The following is a 19,414-nucleotide window of genomic DNA, read 5'->3' on the forward strand; positions in this document are numbered from 1 at the left end:
TATAAATCAGTTACGCTATGTTCTTCTGTCTGAGTACAAGAGCTGACTTCAATGGTTTCAGAGCCATCTGTGGATTCACAGTGTTCTCAGCAGCTGCAGATGACTATTACCGAAAGCAGCTCTAGCAGCAGATGTTTAAATAAGTAATATCCGTAATATGATTGATATGAACAGTATTTTAGCAATCACATGGCCTCTTCTTCTATGATGAAGGTGGTTGTCTGCTTTGAATCCAAACCAAACAAACTGTGATTTTCGTGCTGAACCCAGCATACAATTCCCTTCAGCGTTCCTTAGTTTGTTCTTGTTTCTTCCAGACAGGAGCAACTTGTGCATTGCAGCGTGAGAATTGTCCATCTATTAGGGTATAGATGTCTCTCTGAGGATAACGAATGCTTCCTTTTCCTGCCGATCAATGCCAGTGGGGTTCCATGGCTTCATAAATGGCTTTTCTATGGCTTTTTCCTGCTTCACTGCTCAGTCTGAATGCCATGGAATAAGAACAGTGTAGGTCTAATACCTCTAAACTATCAGTTTTCAAAAAAGTGGCACTGCCAAAATTCTGAAAAGTTGAAATATTGTCAACTTCAGACATCTTCAGAAGCTGCACAGAAAGGCAAAAAATGCTTTAAAGGAGGTGCCTGCTTACAGCCGATGCACAGCCTCACATGCTTCTTTTTTTGTAACAAAAAAAAACGCTGGCACACTGAAAAACAACCCCAGTGGAAGCACACCTCAAGAAAAAATGTGTTGTACTCACCATTAAGTGCAGACACGAGATCATCTGCAATAACCCTATTGTCTCTATGACAACCAGGGAATAATGATACACAGTTGGTAGCTAAGGCCTGGAATGACACATGGTGGCATTTTGCAATGTAATGCTGTAGTATTTTCAATCTGCATTCAAACCTATGTAGCTACTGCGATCTGATGAGGCTAAATTAGTGTTTTGCTTTTGGTTTCTCTTCTCATCAGACACTCCTCTGACTCACAGTCCTAGAGCTCACCCTCCTTCCACATGAAAAGGTAATTTAATCCATAAACTTTGCCATTAAATCAAAACTAACAGCCAGGCTAGCGGTTCTGTGGTGCTTTGAGCTAAATGCTAACATCAGAATGCTAACATGCTCACAATGACAATGCTAAAATGCTGATGTTTAGCAGGTATAATGTTCACCATGTTGACTATCTTAGTTAAGCATGTTAGCATTCTAACATTAGCTAATTAGTACCGAACACTAAATAGGTTACAGCTGAGGCTGATGGAAATGTCATTAGTTTCAGGGGATCACCAAAGTTGTTACAAATCATCCTGAGGGAGCATTAATGTCTGTACCAAATTTGATGGCAATCCATCCAATAGTTCTTCACTCTCGACAAAAGCGGTGAACCGACCAACCGTCAGACCAACACTGCCTTTCATAGAGCCATATATGACACTAGCATGGCTAAAAAGTGTTGTTGCAAGTTGTTCATTTTGTCTTCATTTTAGTTTTTGGTATTTTTATCAATCTAAGCACTGTATGAAATGTTGCTGTACAAATAAACAAATAAAAAAGGTATTTGTATTATATAATTATGCTATAACTTAACCAGCAAGGAAGTCAACACAAAAACAGCAGGATTCTGTGGTCTAGTCATCTCATCCTGAAGCTTTACTGTTTGTGAAACATTTTGTAGCATGTCTATCTGAAAAAAATACTTCTTCCTGATCCAGTGCATTCACTTCTTTTATGTATTAATGGTCTGTTATGAACCACTGATCTGTAATTACAGTTAGTCATGTATTTTTTTCCACTCTCATATTTCTTACGCAGTCATGTCTTTTATGTAGATGTGCTTCAGTATCAGCTCTTACTTGCCATGTGCCGTATGTATCATGTCAAGATCTTAGAATTTATTCTTGTTAGTATTTTATCTTTTCTTTGAAACGCCACCTAATTCTTATAGGATGAGAGTGCAATGATTCAAACAGAAATAAGGCAAGTAGCCTTGCAGGTTTCCCACACAGTTTTTATAGAGGTATGTGAATACAATAACTTATTCAAAGCTTTGTTTTAGACAAACCTTCATGATGTAATTTATGCTCCTCTTCTTTTTTTCTGTGTAAAAGTAATTGAAAGTGGTGCATTTTCAGAAATAATAAAGTTACGAATCATGCGGCAGACCTAAGATGACTTAGGGTTGGATTTTATTGACCTCTGCAGAAAGGCACACAATATGGAGACATTAAATACCAACATCATATTCAGTCTGAGCCAGAGTGGTGCTGTTGAAAATTCTACTTACATTTCACAAAAAAGATTAGACAAAAGTCCAAAGAAATGAATACAAATTTGTGTAACTGAACTGGCTCAAACATGTGTGCCTCAATCTCTCTGATGTCTCCTCTAACGCTAGCCTTAACGTGCACCGCTCGCTCAGCCACTTCCTTGCTCTCACTGGCACTGGTCAACCTAACACCAGTCAACCTAACCAACAGGCAGTGGTGGTGGGCGGGGCATTCAGAGATCCAGAATTTCTCAATGAGGAAGAAAGAAGAAAGGGAGGAAGAATGTTGTTCTTTTATTTTTTATGTAGGATAACCATGTTAAACAAAATATTAATCATAGCAGAGTATTTTTTACATACTTTAAAACATGTCTGCAGGGGAACTTTAAGTACATTTAGCTGATATTACTTTTGTGATTTTACTTAAGTAGGCTTTTGAATTCAGGACCCCTTTTGTAATGGAGTATTTTTAAATTGTTTTATTGGTACTTTAACTGAAGTAAAAGATCTGAGCACTTCTTCCACCACTGGACTTAGCCAGTTGATCTATCAGCAAACTGTATGCACTTCTCTTTTATGTCATTCCAGTCTGTGCACAGCAGGTTCCAGGTAATGTAAATGCTCTGGTGATCATGAGCCAAGGTGTGCATGTGAGGTTAACACTTCACCTCAGATACACCACTTATTTCCCCTGAGGCTATCGCTGTAATTAATCTTCTGCACTGAGAGGGGACCAATAAAGCAAGATCACATGCAGCATATAAGCCATTCACTCACAATGTAATTGATTTCTACTGTAAAACATCAGTATTGAAGGCTTGTTTTTACATCTCAGCAGAAGACTAATTAATAAGGTGGTCTGTTCAAAGTAATTGAATTGAGAACATGGCATTCTTTCAGAGATGTAGAATCTTGAAGTTAATGATTCTATCAGTATTTTTGTCACACTTTTATTACAGGAGCTATTTGCTTGCTTGTTGACACTGAGGTAATTATTCACACAGGCCATGTGCACAATGGTTTCACTCCATTCTGCTTCTATCAGCTCAGAAACAGTGTCACTGCATGTCACTGGTACACTGCAGACTATTCTGCAATTTCTGATAGCGTGTCTCTGAAGACAATGAATCCATTTTAGATATAATGAATAATGAATAAATTTAGATATAATGAATAAAACAGAAGCATATAGGGATGCTGTCTTATCACATACCATCGTTATGTTGAATTCTACAGAGAAATGTTTGAGGTTTAAGTTAGCAGAAGAAATGTTTTTAATTCTGTTAGCCTGAAGCTGCCTTTTAATAATTTACAAATTCACTGCATTTCTACAGTATGTAGACTACTCTGTAAAATGCCATGCTACTACTTGTGTTCTGAATGGAAATCAATCCCGCGTTTTCACCATCCTTTCAAATTGATCCATCAGCGGTTGCCATGGAAACATTCACATGAAACAACACCCAGAGGTATTTCTGAATGTTATTTTGCCTTACAATGAGGCCAGAATCCATCATTGTCCAAACTAAGCTGTTTGCATCAGTTAAATTTCTCACCTTCCATTTTAAATAAGGGTGGTCCCGTTACACAAGGAACCTGTGGAAAGATGGATTTTATCTCAACTGGAATCAACCTGGAACTTTGTAGTTCAATGTTAATTGTCAGATGCAATACATGACTATATACTGAAGAGAAGATGCATAAAATTAATGTTAGCAGTTAATGGCCTTTGTTTGTGGGCTTGAACAGCGAGATGAATTTCAGATTTTCTGTGTCACTGTCAAATATTGTAAAAGTATAGGACAAAAATATTGAAAAACCTGCAAGGGCGATGATAAATGACAGTGATAGCAGTATAAATCATAGTAATGTTAAGTGATGGATTAAAAAGCATGTTTTTGTTTTCCACAGGCAGCTGCTCTGTGTCAACATGATGCTCCATCCTGCCATTTTGTCTGATTCGGTGTCATGCCGTTCATTGATGGATATGAGCATGTCGGTGCTTGTGTTTGGAACAGGAAGAATCAGAAACGGACTGAAGGTTGTGAAGTTGCATCTGAATATTACTTGATTCAGGAACTCAAGACCCTTTTGATTTGGAAAAACGTGAGCATGCTGGACATGGCGAGGATGCCCAGGAGCTTGATTGACTCATCTGGGTTTACAGTTGAACCAGTGATTAAATAAAGGGTCTTAAGTAAGGGTCTCACCATAAAAGGAACTGGGCCTCTTCTCTCCTACACATGGATCCTTTATTAGACGTTATAGAAACCACCGGGTGATCTTGTGTGCGCACTTGACAGTTTGATGGATGGGTGGGTAGCTGGCTCGAGATACATTGACTACAGTGTGGCAGCATGAGGAGCAAACATCCACATGTGGACATTACATTCTTAATACTATTATTAAAATATAAAGCTACATCTGCAAATGTGTCAGGAGATAAATAAACATTAAAAATATAGATTGTAATGTTTAAAATAACACATATACCCATTGTTTCATGCATTTGTATCATAAACCTACAATATTTTTCATTAAGAGGCTTTTTATTTAGCAGATGGTATTGGTCATGACTCGATCATGGCACAAAATTAGCAATCAATGACATTGGTCCTGCCTGCCTATTCTCTGTTGCATGAGTCATTCTTGTCCCCTGCTTTCTCTTGAATTGACAGTCAGCTTGACCCTTTACTGATTCTTGTAACCTTTTCATTTACCTCTGACATGCTGTGATTTTGATTCCATGGTATTTTCATCGTTTGTTTGTTTGGATCCCCATCAGCTGCTGTATCATGGCGGTATTCCTGGGGTCCATATAAGAATATACATAGTGACACCAGAGGACAGAGACAGACAAGCTCTGAAAACTACTATAAACTACTATATTAATCAAAAAGGCTGCAAGGCAAATAATGTTTAATGTTTTACTATTTTCAGGATGCTTTTTCAATTACAATTTAAAACTGGACACAGTATTATCTTGATTAATCTGTCGAAGGAGTTAATTCATTCATACATTGCTCAATATAAGACAGCACATTGAATTGAAGTAGTACAGTACACACTGCCTTTTTGCCACATGTCTAGTAAAATAGTTGTGTCTCAATACTAAAAGTAAAATTTTTGTACAAGATAAATGGGGTCTTTGTGATTATGATATGTCTGATAGAAGTAATGAATACAGTAATCTGTCTTAAACATCAAGATAGGAGAGACTTTCATGCATGCATTTCATGATAACCTTTCCTGTAGGCCAAGACAGCTCAGTTATTATTAATGACTCTAAACCCCCCAAAGCTCAGACCCCTTGAACATGGCCTAAAGCACAAGATTCGTACATCAAATTCATCTGATCCTAAAAGTTAGTTACAGGGTTATTACACAAGAAAATAAGAAAATGTTATATAATCATGTAAGTTGATAAGTCAAGTCAAGTTTACTATATAGAAACACAGACATAAATAGAAAAATACAACAATTAATAAAAGCATAGAATATCTTGATAAAATCATAACTCATAGGACTGGCATGTCTTCATGATCAGTCAAGGCGAGAGGAAATAAAAGCGTGAACTATAGTCTCCAAATCTTTAACAGACACCACTGATTTTAATTTTGCAAGTGATCTAAGATGGTAGAAGCTAGTGCTGACAACTGAGTTTTGTTTATCAAATTTTAAACCAGAATCAGACATAACACAAGATTTTTTGCGTGGATATTCAATGACAGAGGCCCGAGGGCAGTGATTGTGGTTACAGAGTTGTCTGCAGGGTCGAAGATTAGGACCTCAGTTTTATTCTGGTTTAGCTGAAGGAAGCTTTTTGCCATCCAGGATTTTACATTCTCAATACAATTTAAAAGGGAGATAACACTGCATGGATCATAAGGTTTCAGTGGGAGGTACAGCTGGGTGTCGTCAGTATAACAATGGAAGGAGATATTATATTTTCTGAAAATAGACCCATAGGCATTCATAGTGATGTCACCCGCCTGCTTTAATTTTGAAAACCTGATGCTGAAATAACATTACCCATGAATTAAAGCTCCAACTATGTCTACACAGACAATACTATATGTGTCCCTCCTGAATTAATTGGCTAAATTATAACGTGCTCCCTCTTGGCAGACAATATTTGAAGACAAGATGATTTGTGTACATGGGCAGACTCTTTAGAGGGACGATCAATGTTGCTTTTGGTTATTTCCTGGGCGCTGTAGCCTCTCTCCATACCTTCGCTCTGCAATCCTTTTCTGCAGTGAAGTGTGAACATTAAAGTGAATGTGGAGGAGGAGTCCTCACTAGGGGGAAAGGGGTGGGGGGCGGAGAAAGAGTAAGATACCAGCAACACAGGCAGATAGCGATGTTCACTGGAAGAACAGAGGCTTCAGTGTAAAGAGTATGAGCATCTTAACAGAGCAGGTCTGCTGGGAGTGTCGTTCTTAATCTGAGTGGTGAGCTGAAGCTTTGGATACTGGCCACTCATCATCAGCCTGGTAGGTTTATCATACTGCATCTGCCTGATCTGCATGCTGATTCTGCTGTTTGTGTGGAATGGAAATGTTGGAAAGGATCTTTGGAACATTTGCAATTCAAATGTATGATACACAATCAGGATTTCCTTTTTAATCATTTATTACAAGATGCAGAAATGTTAAAGCTGCTCGACTGTTATCTAAAGTTTGGATGTTAATCTTACCCTGACATCTGCCAGAATAAGATTTGATATCATGTATTTTACTCTAGCTCTGTTGCTTATTTATAAAGATGCAAAATACAGTGATGGAATCTGTTGCCTTATCTGTGCCTGATCATCATTTTTTTAATGCTGAAGATGTTCTCCCACAGAGTCTGGTTTAGGCTGTGCTACATCCACATCACCATCCTCATCACCCTCCTCCTCTCTGGCTCCGCTGTTTTCATTACTCATTGTTTAGTTTCCAAAAATTCTAAATTATACTCTCACATCCGTCACGCTGAGCTCAGCCAAAGTCTACAAATTCCACAACCTGTCAGGTCCCTCACACTCAATTAGCAGCTCATAAATCTCCTGTATGTCTATGCCTGTTTTCTCTGATCCCCCTGATACTCTTGCACATGTTCTGGCTCGAGTCTTAGCCGTGATATCCCACTGCAGTCGGAAATGTTATCAGTCCAGATTGTCATCCCTAGTGGTAAGAAAGGGGAATCAGCCACACCATGAAAGAGGCTGCTAAAGTCAGGCATGGACACAGAGCTGTGGGGAGAATTCCTCTGCAGCATCAACCACCCGATGCTATAACAATCACTCTTTATAAGGTTAATAAGAATATGTTCATTCCACTTTAGAGTGTCATTTATTTGCCATTGACTGATAAGTATATCCTCTTCATTTTGCTCTCAGTAACAATTCTGATTATGCAGATAGACTGGCAGCAGAGTTTATACTCAAAGGATGTTGAAAGTTTAATAATGTTTAATAATTCATTTTAAGCTATTGAGATTTGAGGAATGGAAGCAAAAAAGCCTGAGGACTTAAAATGTCACAACATATCAGTTTTTAATGGTCTATAGTTCCCTGTAATTTTGCTTTACTGTTTTAAAAAGACAACATTACTGTGAATTATTTCTTCATCATTTCTGGCGCGAAAACTGCCAAAATAAAATCTAATCTGTCCATCTACAAGTTGCTTTGTTACAGTGTGAGCTTCTCAGTGCTGCAATATCATTTCAGCTCCATGAATTTTGTAAGTGATCACATTTGTACTGGCATGGATATGGGGCATTAATTATTCATGTGGCATGTCTTTCATATAAAATGCTAGTCTGTTCAATTCAGATCAAGCTAATTTCTTGCTTTAAGGTGATTCCATTAAAAAATAAATCTTGCTTCTTCTTTTTAGTCTAAAGCCTGTGATGGTTGAAGCCTGAGCTTGGCATAGTGTGGCTTTATCAAATATGTGGGTAGTTTCCTTTTTTAAGTCACTTTCATGATTGGAAATTGCAAGCACAACACAAATTACGTGGTGTAATCAAGAAGATAACAGAATTGGATAAAAATGTGGTTGTGATCCGTGTTTTCTCTATTGCCACTCAAGGGTACGACAAAAGTGCCATTTCTAAATGCAGGCCACTGTTTGATGGAGATATGACATGGATTTCTTTCAAAACAGGAGACGGTCATTGATCATTGACGTCTCCTAAATGGACAAAGTGTTTATCTGAAGTCTGCAAGGCAGAAAAATGAGAATTTCCTCCTCTATTTTCAGAAAGCAGCATGAAGAGCTGATTAAAATACATTTTAACCTGATACAGTGCATCTGCTTCCAGCTGCCCATCATTACCGTTTGTGCTCCAAAGCTTCTGGATGGCAGTTGGCATTGTGAATTCAGATGTGCAGGAGCCTGCTCTTTACAACCTCAAGAAATTACCGGTTCAAATTTTAATAGTATGTTGAAGGGTGGGCACATGGAGTAATAATGTGAGATGTAAATGTTTTTATTATTCTCAACATCCAAACCAATTGATCAACCTTGTCTCCTAGACATTAAGTTTATATACTACCAAATGGTCTTGTCATGTAATTTCTTATTTCAGATATGATTCTATGGAACCATATCTGAATATCCACAGATAAACCAATTCTTAACAGCACACTAATGCACTGAACAATGTGGTACTATCATCAAATCACAGCAAGGAATATAACCAAACACAGGGTTTGCAGTCTCAGCTGTTCATTAAATTTACTTCAACAGAATTGAACTCTGATGAATAGATGGGATTAAATTAAACTTTTGGAGAGATCACGCTTGTGTTTGTCTCCCTTCACTATGACTCATCAACTTCATCAAGAGAACCTCTTTACTTTAAAGCCTCAGTTTTGCATCACTCACTATTCAGCAAAATGACAATTTGACAAAAACAAAGCCTGAGAGTACATAAACTCTAATATGACATTATTGCTGGTCAGAAATGGACAGATAAACCACAGCTCACAATGACTAGATGATGTCTTCCTGGCTGAAAGCAAAGGTCCCAGCTGAGATGGACTTCTGCTCTTCCCGCTTTCAGAGAGTGAATCTAACAGATGACAGCACTCAGACAGCCCTGGGTTTAAGACAATTCCTTTGATTAAAGAGGAGGGGGAGGTGAATTGCCTGCTGTAAGTGGCTCTTCTACTTACCTATATACCTACTTATGGTGGCCCTGTAGCTCACCCGGTAGAGCACACGCCCCATATACCAAGGTTGAGTCCTTACTGTATTAAATTTGTTTTGAATCCAGCCCTTTGCTGCATGTCATCCCCTCTCTGTCCACCTTTCCTGTCTTACTTCAGAAAAAAAAAAAAAAAAAAAAAAAAGACAAAAACACCACCCTTCTGGTTCTTACATGGTGCCAACAAATCGCTACAGTGTATACATGAAGAAATGGCAGCAAAGGATTACAGCTTCCCTTTAAAAGGTGACCCTCTTTCCCACTGTGAAAGCAAACCTTTCAAAAAAAATTAAGTGTAATATAAATGTATGAATTTACAATTACTATTTAATCTAGTAAAGTTTCCATTTGAATTTAAATCTAAAGATATGCTGCATTGCAATCTTACTTAATTGTAATTAATTAACAGTGAAAATATTCCCTGGGCACATCTGACAAAACATCACCAACCAATTAAAAACAGCCTTTCATTCTTGTCTTAATGTGTGAGACATGAGTCGACTGGGGATTAATTGGATAAAGAAATCTTCTGGTGCATGGAGGCTTGTCAACCTTTTAGTATATTTAATAACAAGTCACACAGACTAACTTGTCATTAAACCCCCTCTGAGTGAGCTCCTTTGTCATAACAATACTGACCAGTGCATGTGCCCTCTTTAAGAGAAGCGAATAATACTGGATTGGGAAATGTAAGGGCACAACAGTATTCTCAGTTCACGGATTTAAGATTTCCAGTCAAAAGCTCTAGGATAATATAATTTGCTTGACACACGCATCTTCTCGCTTCTATTTCAGACTGGAAAAATGTCTGACTTTGAAGAGTTCAGCAAGGCAGGAGGGCAGGCGAATGTGTCAGAGAGCTACCAGCTGAACCCCACTAGTGTGATTGTGTCTGTGGTCTTCTCCCTCATCTTCCTGCTGGGCACCATCGGCAACAGCCTGGTGCTCGCTGTGCTTCTGCGGAGCGGGCAGGTTGGATACAACACAACCAATCTGTTCATACTCAACCTGAGCGTGGCCGACTTCTTCTTCATCATCTTCTGCGTTCCTTTCCAAGCCACCATCTACTCTCTGGAGGGCTGGGTGTTTGGCTCCTTCATGTGCAAAGTGGTCCACTTTTTCATCAACCTCACCATGTACGCCAGCAGCTTCACGCTCGCTGCAGTCTCTGTTGACCGGTATGTTCATCATTATGTCAAGCCTAGAAGAGAAATTATGTAATTGTGCACACAAACATACTACAACATATTATACAACAATTATCAAATGATCTTGAAATAATTATTAGGAGAGAACAGAGAGGATGATTGTTAACATTGTTAGGGCTGCTTTTCAAAGTTAAGAGCACATTTCCCATAGAGCCCTTTGCTACCTGTGTTGCGTTGGATGTCACACAAGGGAGTAGGGAACACAAGGGATAGGACCCAAACGCAGATGAGAGACAGAGCAGATATAATAAATTTATTTATCGTGGGAAAGGCTTCCGTGGATAGTCAGGCAAGCAGCATTCCAAATCAGGAAGGCAGTCCAAAACAAGCCAACAATTAAGACAAGGAGCAGGCAATAAACAAAACAAGCAGAAGTCCAGGCGAGCTCCAAGCATACGCAGAAATAAATCCAAGAGACTTAGGAGACGCACAGGAAACAAGGCTGGGACATGTAGAACACATACCACTGCTGATGCAATTGATCATGACAACAAACTGACAATGATCAAAGAAAAAAAAAACCCAGACTAAATATACTTAGGTAGGAGACAACGAGACACATGTGCAATCAATCAAGGCGTGGCCAACAATCTAAACTGGAGGGAAAGCAAACGAAGACAGGAAGTAAAATCACAAGACACACGAGGAGAGGAGAACACTACAAAATAAAACAGGAAACAGGACAAAACCCCAAAACTATGACATCCTGTGATGAAAGGCTGTTGCTAATAGGGCTGCAACTACAATACTCCATCTAAGCTGTCAATTATTTTTGCATTTAACCAATTAATTAGTTTAGTTTATTAAAATGTCACAAAATTCAAAGTTCTCAAAGTGTCAAGCATCATGAGGGAAAATGTTTGATAAATCCCTTATAGCAGTCATTTAAGGTCTCAAATTACAAATCACTTCCTCAAATCACTAATTCATGCACTTACATACCTATTTGTTGAATCTGTTATGCAATTCCTACCCTCAAATTAAATGTATATTACCCTTTAATTAATATTTCATTGCTCTGTCAAATTACTTAATTTATTCAGATTAATAGCTGTAGTTATCAACTTTATTTAATTTGCCTTTGTCTTCTCGACACTCTCACAACATATTTTTTGTTTTTGTATTGTATTTTTTACTTAGATACATGGATTGGGCTTTTGCTATTAAATACAATATTGTATTATCTCTGAAAATCCAAACATATTTACAAACTACACAGTGTTTAACATAGTGTTTTTCATAAAGACTCAGTTCCAAGGTTCTGGTGAAGCAAAGGCATATTGCTGTCCTCCACAAGAGAGGAGAGAGAGAACAAATTCATGAAAGATTTAGTAATTCAAGGGCACATAGTACTAATTTGAGGGAATGAATTAAGACTTTCAATCAGTAAATGGAGGGAAAGAAATTATATACTGAGCACACAAACTAGTAATTTAGTCACTTTCCTGCTGTTTTGTGCCATAAAGGAATCCAGCAGATTTCCCAGTGGACACACAACATTAAATGCAGTGCAGAGGCTGTTATAAATTGCAAGGGTAACACTTTATAATAAAGGTACAAAACATATACTTAAGTAATGCTTAACTGATGCTAGACTTATGATGATTTAATGTATAAATTAATGCAGGATCTATCATGAATTCACCGTTAACAAATGATCAAGTCACTATGAGTTTATGTGATTAGTTAACATTTAATATATCGTCAATTAATGAATGTTAATTCACAGTTACTTCATACATTACTGTAATTAGATATGTAATTGATACTAAATTAGCTGGATTCAAGTTACATAGGAAGAGGGCATTACAGCATGCATTTGATCAGCCTCTCTGAAGGCATAACACTTGTATATACACTCTATACTCATAGAAATATGATACAATTTTATTTTTTTATCAAACTTGTCATCAGATGCATCTACATGTTGCTTATCTTTATGTGTGACATTTGTAAGCTGGGGGTGGGGGAGTGCAGCACTGAAGAGAATGGTGCACTAAAACCAAAAACATCTAGCAGGTGCCAATTGACAGATCAGGGAAGAATGGACAGACATGTTTAAGCTTAACAGAAGACCCCAAGAGATAACCATTACTTACCTGACATCTGTCCCATCACGTAAAGTCATGTCATGCTACTCATTTGCAAATTATTACTTAATGTTAAACAAATATAATAAAATAATAATAAAAAAAGTCACGTTCCACCCCCCTAGCTTGTAAATTTGACATAAAGACCATTGGGTCATGCAGCAACATGTAAATGTTTGCATCTGACGATTTTAATAAAAAGTTTTATTTAAAAAAAATATAAATAATAATAAATTGAACAGAAATGCTTTCAGGCTTTCAGAGACGCTGATCAAATGCATGCATCCTTTTTCTGTGTAACTGGAATCCAGCTAATTTGGTGGCATATGTGAATTAAGTGATGATATATTAAGTGTTAACTAATGCATGATTCAATGAATCAATGAATCATGCATTAGTTAAGCATATACTTAAGTATATGTTTTGTACCTTTATTATAAATTGTTACCCTTGCAAGTATTCTTAGTGATAGTTAGGGGTGTCACGATATACCGGTTTAACAATAACTATGATATTTAAAAAAAAATATTGATATCATGTTAATAATACACATATGATAATATTGTGTAAATAATCCAGCGCCTCTTAAACCATTTCCGTTTATTTCTGTTCTCGCTTTGTCATAGTAGGTGGCGGTAAAGTAAAGACAAAACACACAATAAACAAAGTAAAAGATGAATCTGACTGATAGCATTTTTTTCCCTCCAGATTTTCTATATATATCGCGATAATATCGGGAACTCTTTTGGCCATGATACTCATGAAAACTTGATATTGTGACAGCCCTAGTGATAGTGTTTGTTAATGGAAATCATATTTCATCTCTTTATTAATATGAACAGGTTTTATAAGAAAACAGATTAACAAGCCTAAAAAAATCATTAAGGAAGAGAAAGCTTTTATCCAAATCCACACTTTGTCCATGCTCTAAATTCTTTTATTTACTATTTCATCACATAGTTTCACAGTAAGGTGCACTTAATTCATCACAAATGTATTTTTCTCATCTGAAGATTTAAAAACAACTCTGACATCAAGAACAGAAAGAAAGACCCTAGAGGTACACATTAATGGAATTAGTCAAAGAATCATTAAACCTTACAGAGACGAGAGTGAATCTGTAATTGAATATCTTATGAGAGAATCATGCGTTATCCCTGGATGAAAAATCCCCTGCAGAGTAAACTCTAAGCCATCATTATAGTTGTTGGGCAATACTATCAGCTCAGCCAATATAGACAGAGTCAGTGTGCAGCTGCCCTCTGCAGCGGACGCACTCTGATCACACTGGCTGTGTTTACACTTTAGAGGATTCAATAGATTTTTCAGCCTGCCAGCCAGACGATTCCCCCTCAGTCTGGAAAAGAGCAGGAACATCTGAGGTGCGAGGTTAATGAATTTCGGGTGTTTTGCTCCACAGTTCCTGTGTAGCAAGTAAAAAAAAAACCAGTAGCTTACAGTTACACTTTAGACCAGGAATCCCCAGCAGGAATTAAATCACAGTTCAGCCTAAATGAACAGCAGCACACACACACACACACACACACACACACACACACACACACACACACACACACACACACACACACACAGTCTTTTAATTGAAAGTATTTTCTGCTGCAGTGTGCTACCCACAGGCAGATCATACATTTACTGTGATTTTATGTCAGAGGAAATTATTCTATATAAAACAAAACAATTTGGCATAACTACTTCTAACTAGGGAGTTATGTTGCACTTGCAGTTTGAAAACAAATACTTGAGATCTGGTAACATGTAACTGAGGTACAAAAAAGCGCTGTTGTCATGCAGCCTCCAACCATCCTCCAGCCTAAAAATCTATGTATATCTGTTGAGGCCGCAGTTATTAATAATGTATAGAGTAGTTAATGTCTATATTTGGGCAAAAATCCAATACGATCAATGTTACATCTCTGCAGACATTTGGGAAGAAAATACGGAAACAGCATCTGAGTTGAGCCAGCATATTGTGAAGTGGAGGATACTTTTAGTCATGGACTCAATTTAACAGAAAATGTGGTGATTCTGTATTTCATTCAATAGATGTTTCCTAGACTGCTTTTCTACATTTTAATTGGTTTCTGAATCAGCAAAACAGAATTTAGAATCCTAACAAAAACAAAAAAGCAAAGCATCTTGTCAGACATTAACAGACTGTCTGTTAGGTCACGCTTTTTTATACATATGGACATTTCAGCCAAGCATACAGAGTGATGTCTGAGTGCTTGCAGTTGTCCGAGCCACTGAGCCTCCATATTTGACAAGTAGGTTCAAGGTATCTGCTTTTTTCCATTCAAGTATCTTTGGTCCCATTTCAGTGAGGTTTAAAAGAGAGGCTGTTTCCTCTGATTCTGGAGAGCTAGCTGAAGTGCACTATAAATGTGGATGGGGAGGACATGGATTTTCAGCTTTACACAGAATCCCTGCCTTGGGCAAAAGAAGCTGCAATACCTCAAGTACCCCCTATCCCTCAGATAACATTAGCAGCATGTTAAATATGGGTACAGCTTCACATGTCACGATGAACAAACCGGGTGACGATGAGGCAATAACTTCAGCAATGATAGGTGAAAAGCAGTGTGGTGTCAGATTATTGAAAGACATTGGTGCCATAAAAACATCAGGCTCTTTTTTCATGATAGCGTGACGTGATGTGTTGGGGGATTTGCGCATTTATCGCCTACCTGCTCAGCAGCATCAAAAGCACAGCACAAGGCACAGTCATGTTCTGTGCTATTGTCATGGTTTTACCAAGCGTTGCATGCAAGATCAGATCCTATTAAAAATCTTTCAAAACCTTTCTCTGGATATTTGCAGCCAGTTTGGCTGTTTTTTATTCAATAAAACCCACAAACGGCTGTGGTGTGAATGACACAACACAGAACCCTCAGTATGCTTGTAACAGTGTGGAGGTGGCAGCATTCCTGGTGGATATTCCCTTGATATAATCAAACTATTGGTGAAGTTATCAAAATCAATTGTGATGTCATCTTCACTCATGCAGTGCTCTCTGTATTTGTATCCCAGATAATATCAGGCTGGCTCAAACATTGTTTAGATCAAGGAGAGCCTCCTACGGATGCATGGTGTTGTGCCCCTTTCTCTCTTTTCCAGCCAAGGTTAAAAACAATCTTATCATGTTTAGCAATTTGGCGTAACATTATTAAACATGTTGGCCGAAGAGGTTTTTCATCAGCGTTACAACCTTTAACTCAAAATAAAGCCTTCCCTCCTGGTGTAGGAAAAAGTATTTTCAATGACTGGTACTCAAAAGAACTAAGATTTGTCGCTGATTTGTTCAAAAGTGGTAATTTCATGTCATTCACACAACTTCCGTACTAATGTATACAAAAATGTATATAATGTAATTTGTATGTATGTTAATGCAACCCATGTATGTTAAAACATTTATTTATTCTTGTTTTGCAATTTGGCAATATCTGTGCTTCTTTGTTTGGTTGTGTAAAAAATTAATACAATTTTATAAAATAAAAAAAGAAACCAAAAAGATGATACATTTTTGTGTGAAGGACGTCATAAAAGCTAATGACTGACACAAAATCATGGCTTTCCGTTTCTTGAGGCTTTAAAGGGATTTGGTGGGCGCCTCTCCCTCTCCATCAGCCTACAGTCAAAACACTGAGGAGAAATCTGCACCAGCATAGTCTAAACAATAGCACTCATTGGTTAATGAACAAGTAAACTGTTTCACTTTATAGCTTTTGTCATAATATTTAGAATATATTTATGTAAATAGATTTTATTTTATGTCCACTAATTATTATGTTCATGTGGTTTGGATCACATATCAATGTATTATTTCTTCTCTTTGTAGATATCTGGCCATTCGTTACCCACTGCGCTCTAGAGAGCTACGAACCCCGTGTAATGCAGTAGTTGCCATGGTGATCATCTGGGGTCTTTCCCTGGTCTTTGCAGGTCCTTATCTAAGCTACTACGACCTGATTGATTATGCCAACAGTACTGTGTGTATCCCCGGCTGGGAGGAGCAGAACCGTAAGGTGCTGGATACGTGCACCTTCCTGTTTGGCTACGTCATCCCTGTGCTGATTGTGAGTCTCTCGTACACTCGAACCATCAAGTACCTGTGGACGGCTGTCGACCCTCTGGACGGCATGTCGGAATCCAAGAGGGCCAAACGCAAAGTCACCAAAATGATCATCATTGTCACCGTGCTTTTCTGCATATGCTGGCTGCCCTACCATGTGGTGATCTTGTGCTACCTGTATGGAGACTTCCCTTTCAATCAGACCACGTACGCCTTCAGGCTTCTCTCTCACTGCATGGCCTACGCCAACTCTTGTGTCAACCCCATCGTGTACGCTCTGGTGTCCAAGCACTTTCGCAAAGGCTTCAAGAAAGTGTTCAGCTGCATCCTCAGCAAAAATGGGAGAAATAAGGTTCATGTGGTTCATGTAGCCAACACTGTGCCTGGGTTTGAAGCAGGCTCCACAGAGGTGTCGCAGATGAACGAGGAGAACATACGACAGAACGAATGTGAAATGATTAACAGGCCTATCGCAGAGCCAAGAGAAGCCACAGTGACACTGAATTTGCCCTTTCAGCGGCAGACTTGACGTGATTCAGCTTTGTTGACAGGCTCAGTACAGAATGCCTTATGTGAAAGACATTGCAGGTAATATTTTTTTTTAAATGTGTGAACTTGTCATCATGATATTCACATTTTTGGTGGCAAACAGGAAAGGATTCATATACAAACATATTTACACAGATACAGTGTATTAAGGTGTATACAGTTAGTCCACGACAAAAAATGTGTTTGTGTCATCATTTATCAAATACTGTCAAATATTACTTCCCATAAAGTTCCACTAACAAATATATACTCAGTCAGAAAGGTTTGTATTTACTAAAAGTGAAAATTTCTCAGTATTTTCTGTTTCCACCATTTGCCTTAACCACGGCTTGCACTTATTTATTTAAGTTAAGTTTAAGTTTTTTCAATATTTGACAATCCACATTATTCCAGCACTTTTTAAGAGCAGCACAGAATGTGTCTCATAATGTATGTTTTCCCTTTTCAAATGGTTGGCGACTGTGGGGGGAAATTCATGTAATTGATTTCAAACACGGTTTGAAGCAGGTTTAGGGTCATTGTCCTGCTCATAAAGTCTGAAGGAATGGCATTTCTCTGCAAAGTGGTGCTTCACCTCGCTGATGTGAAGTCCATCCTGTGCAAGTAACCGACAGGCCAGTTGTCACCAAAGTATTTCCAACACCATGTTCGACTGTAGGTTTTATGTTTTGTTTTTCAAAGTTTGATTAAACCTTTTTGACTAGTTTTGAAAGTGCGAGCCAGTTATTAAGGTTGTTGCAAGTTCTAACTGGTGCAGGATGTCCTTTTGGTCTCTTTTGTATCTTGCATGCAGATGCTGTTCTGTCTTGTCAAGATAGTAGCCTATTACTAGGTATATTTGAATTATATATAACTTAAAAAAACTTTCATAAAATTTTGTGCAAACATAATGTTATATTTCAATTTCATACCAGCATTTAAAGTCTCAAAATGTAAGAGAAGCTCAAAAATCAGGTGTCAAAAGGTACACATTTAGTAAAAAGAGAAGTTTATTTATTTTACAAACATGAAAAACAAACAGTTCTTGACAGACGACTCAAGTCTTTTTGGACTCCACTACAAAACATGTTCTTGCTTTACTTGTATTTTGCAATGATTCATGGCATGTTTCTCTTTGGTGTAAAATATTATATATTTAAATGAATATGTTTATCAATGAGTGCACTTAAGCATTTATGAGTTGTGTATTTTAAAAAGTGTGTATTTTGTGTATTTAAATTTTAATTTTAAAAGCTGTGAAATGATAATCATCATTCACCTGGTTTGTTTAGTTTCCTTCCTCAAATGAAAGCAGATCCTCAGCATCTCTCTCTCTATTTTGCTGTAAGCTTGTGTCCTACCTCAGAGCTGTAAAAAGAAAAATCTTCTCGCCTCTTAGCTGTGTTCTGTTCAGATTGTGTAAGATGCCATTTTCCTCTTGGGAGAATAATTTCCACACAGAACATTTTTCTTTGCACTGACTGCACTGCAATTTTCATCCAGTGTGTCTACTGTGATTTTTTCCTTTGCATCTACAGTATATACTTTAGTGTCTTGTAGAGTTTTCAAACATAACAGCCTGTAGATTTTAAGAATATATATTAATTATAATAATTGACCAAATAAAATATTTTCTGCTGTGAGATTTTAGTGGAGGTTTTATTCAATTCAAAAAGGGCATAAATGTGAAGTGAGTGAATAGAAACAAAATAAATTATATTATACCAAATGATGTAATAGCAAACATAAGCTCCTGCATCAAAAACTGAAGGCTCTTTAGGACTACCTCACACTTTGATACTGAGGTACAATGGATTTGTTAGCTTTGCCATTAATGCTCTATTTTAGATCAGTGAAAGAACCATTAACATTATTCATGCTATAGCTCCACTCTCTCTAGTGTTTCACTAATTGTTTTCTCTGCTTGAGTGTCACAGCACCACAGGACACACAAATTGAGATGGTCTCGCCAGGTTTAACATATGTGTTTCTACTATCTATCTATCTGCTTAGCAAAGCCAGCTAAT

The 19,414-nt window shown here is 37.7% G+C and overlaps 1 protein-coding gene across 2 annotated transcripts; it reads left to right on the top strand.

The window, feature by feature from the left end:
• The first annotated feature begins 138 nt into the window (after positions 1 to 138).
• Positions 139 to 19,030, top strand: galr2b (galanin receptor 2b). Of its 2 annotated transcripts, XM_044181835.1 has the most exons (5): positions 139 to 1,029; positions 4,186 to 6,770; positions 9,328 to 9,418; positions 10,267 to 10,649; positions 16,626 to 19,030. In XM_044181835.1, the coding sequence occupies exons 4-5, from the start codon at positions 10,276 to 10,278 to the stop codon at positions 17,386 to 17,388; spliced, it is 1,137 nt and encodes a 378-aa protein (XP_044037770.1). In that variant the 5' UTR covers positions 139 to 1,029; positions 4,186 to 6,770; positions 9,328 to 9,418; positions 10,267 to 10,275; the 3' UTR covers positions 17,389 to 19,030. The 2 variants fall into 2 exon arrangements, with proteins under 2 accessions (XP_044037770.1, XP_044037769.1); XM_044181834.1 differs by lacking the exon at positions 9,328 to 9,418 and having other exon boundaries at positions 143 to 1,029.
• The last annotated feature ends 384 nt before the right edge of the window (positions 19,031 to 19,414 follow it).

Source organism: Siniperca chuatsi, linkage group LG21 (genome assembly GCF_020085105.1).
Source record: "Siniperca chuatsi isolate FFG_IHB_CAS linkage group LG21, ASM2008510v1, whole genome shotgun sequence".
NCBI classification, from domain to species: domain Eukaryota; kingdom Metazoa; phylum Chordata; class Actinopteri; order Centrarchiformes; family Sinipercidae; genus Siniperca; species Siniperca chuatsi.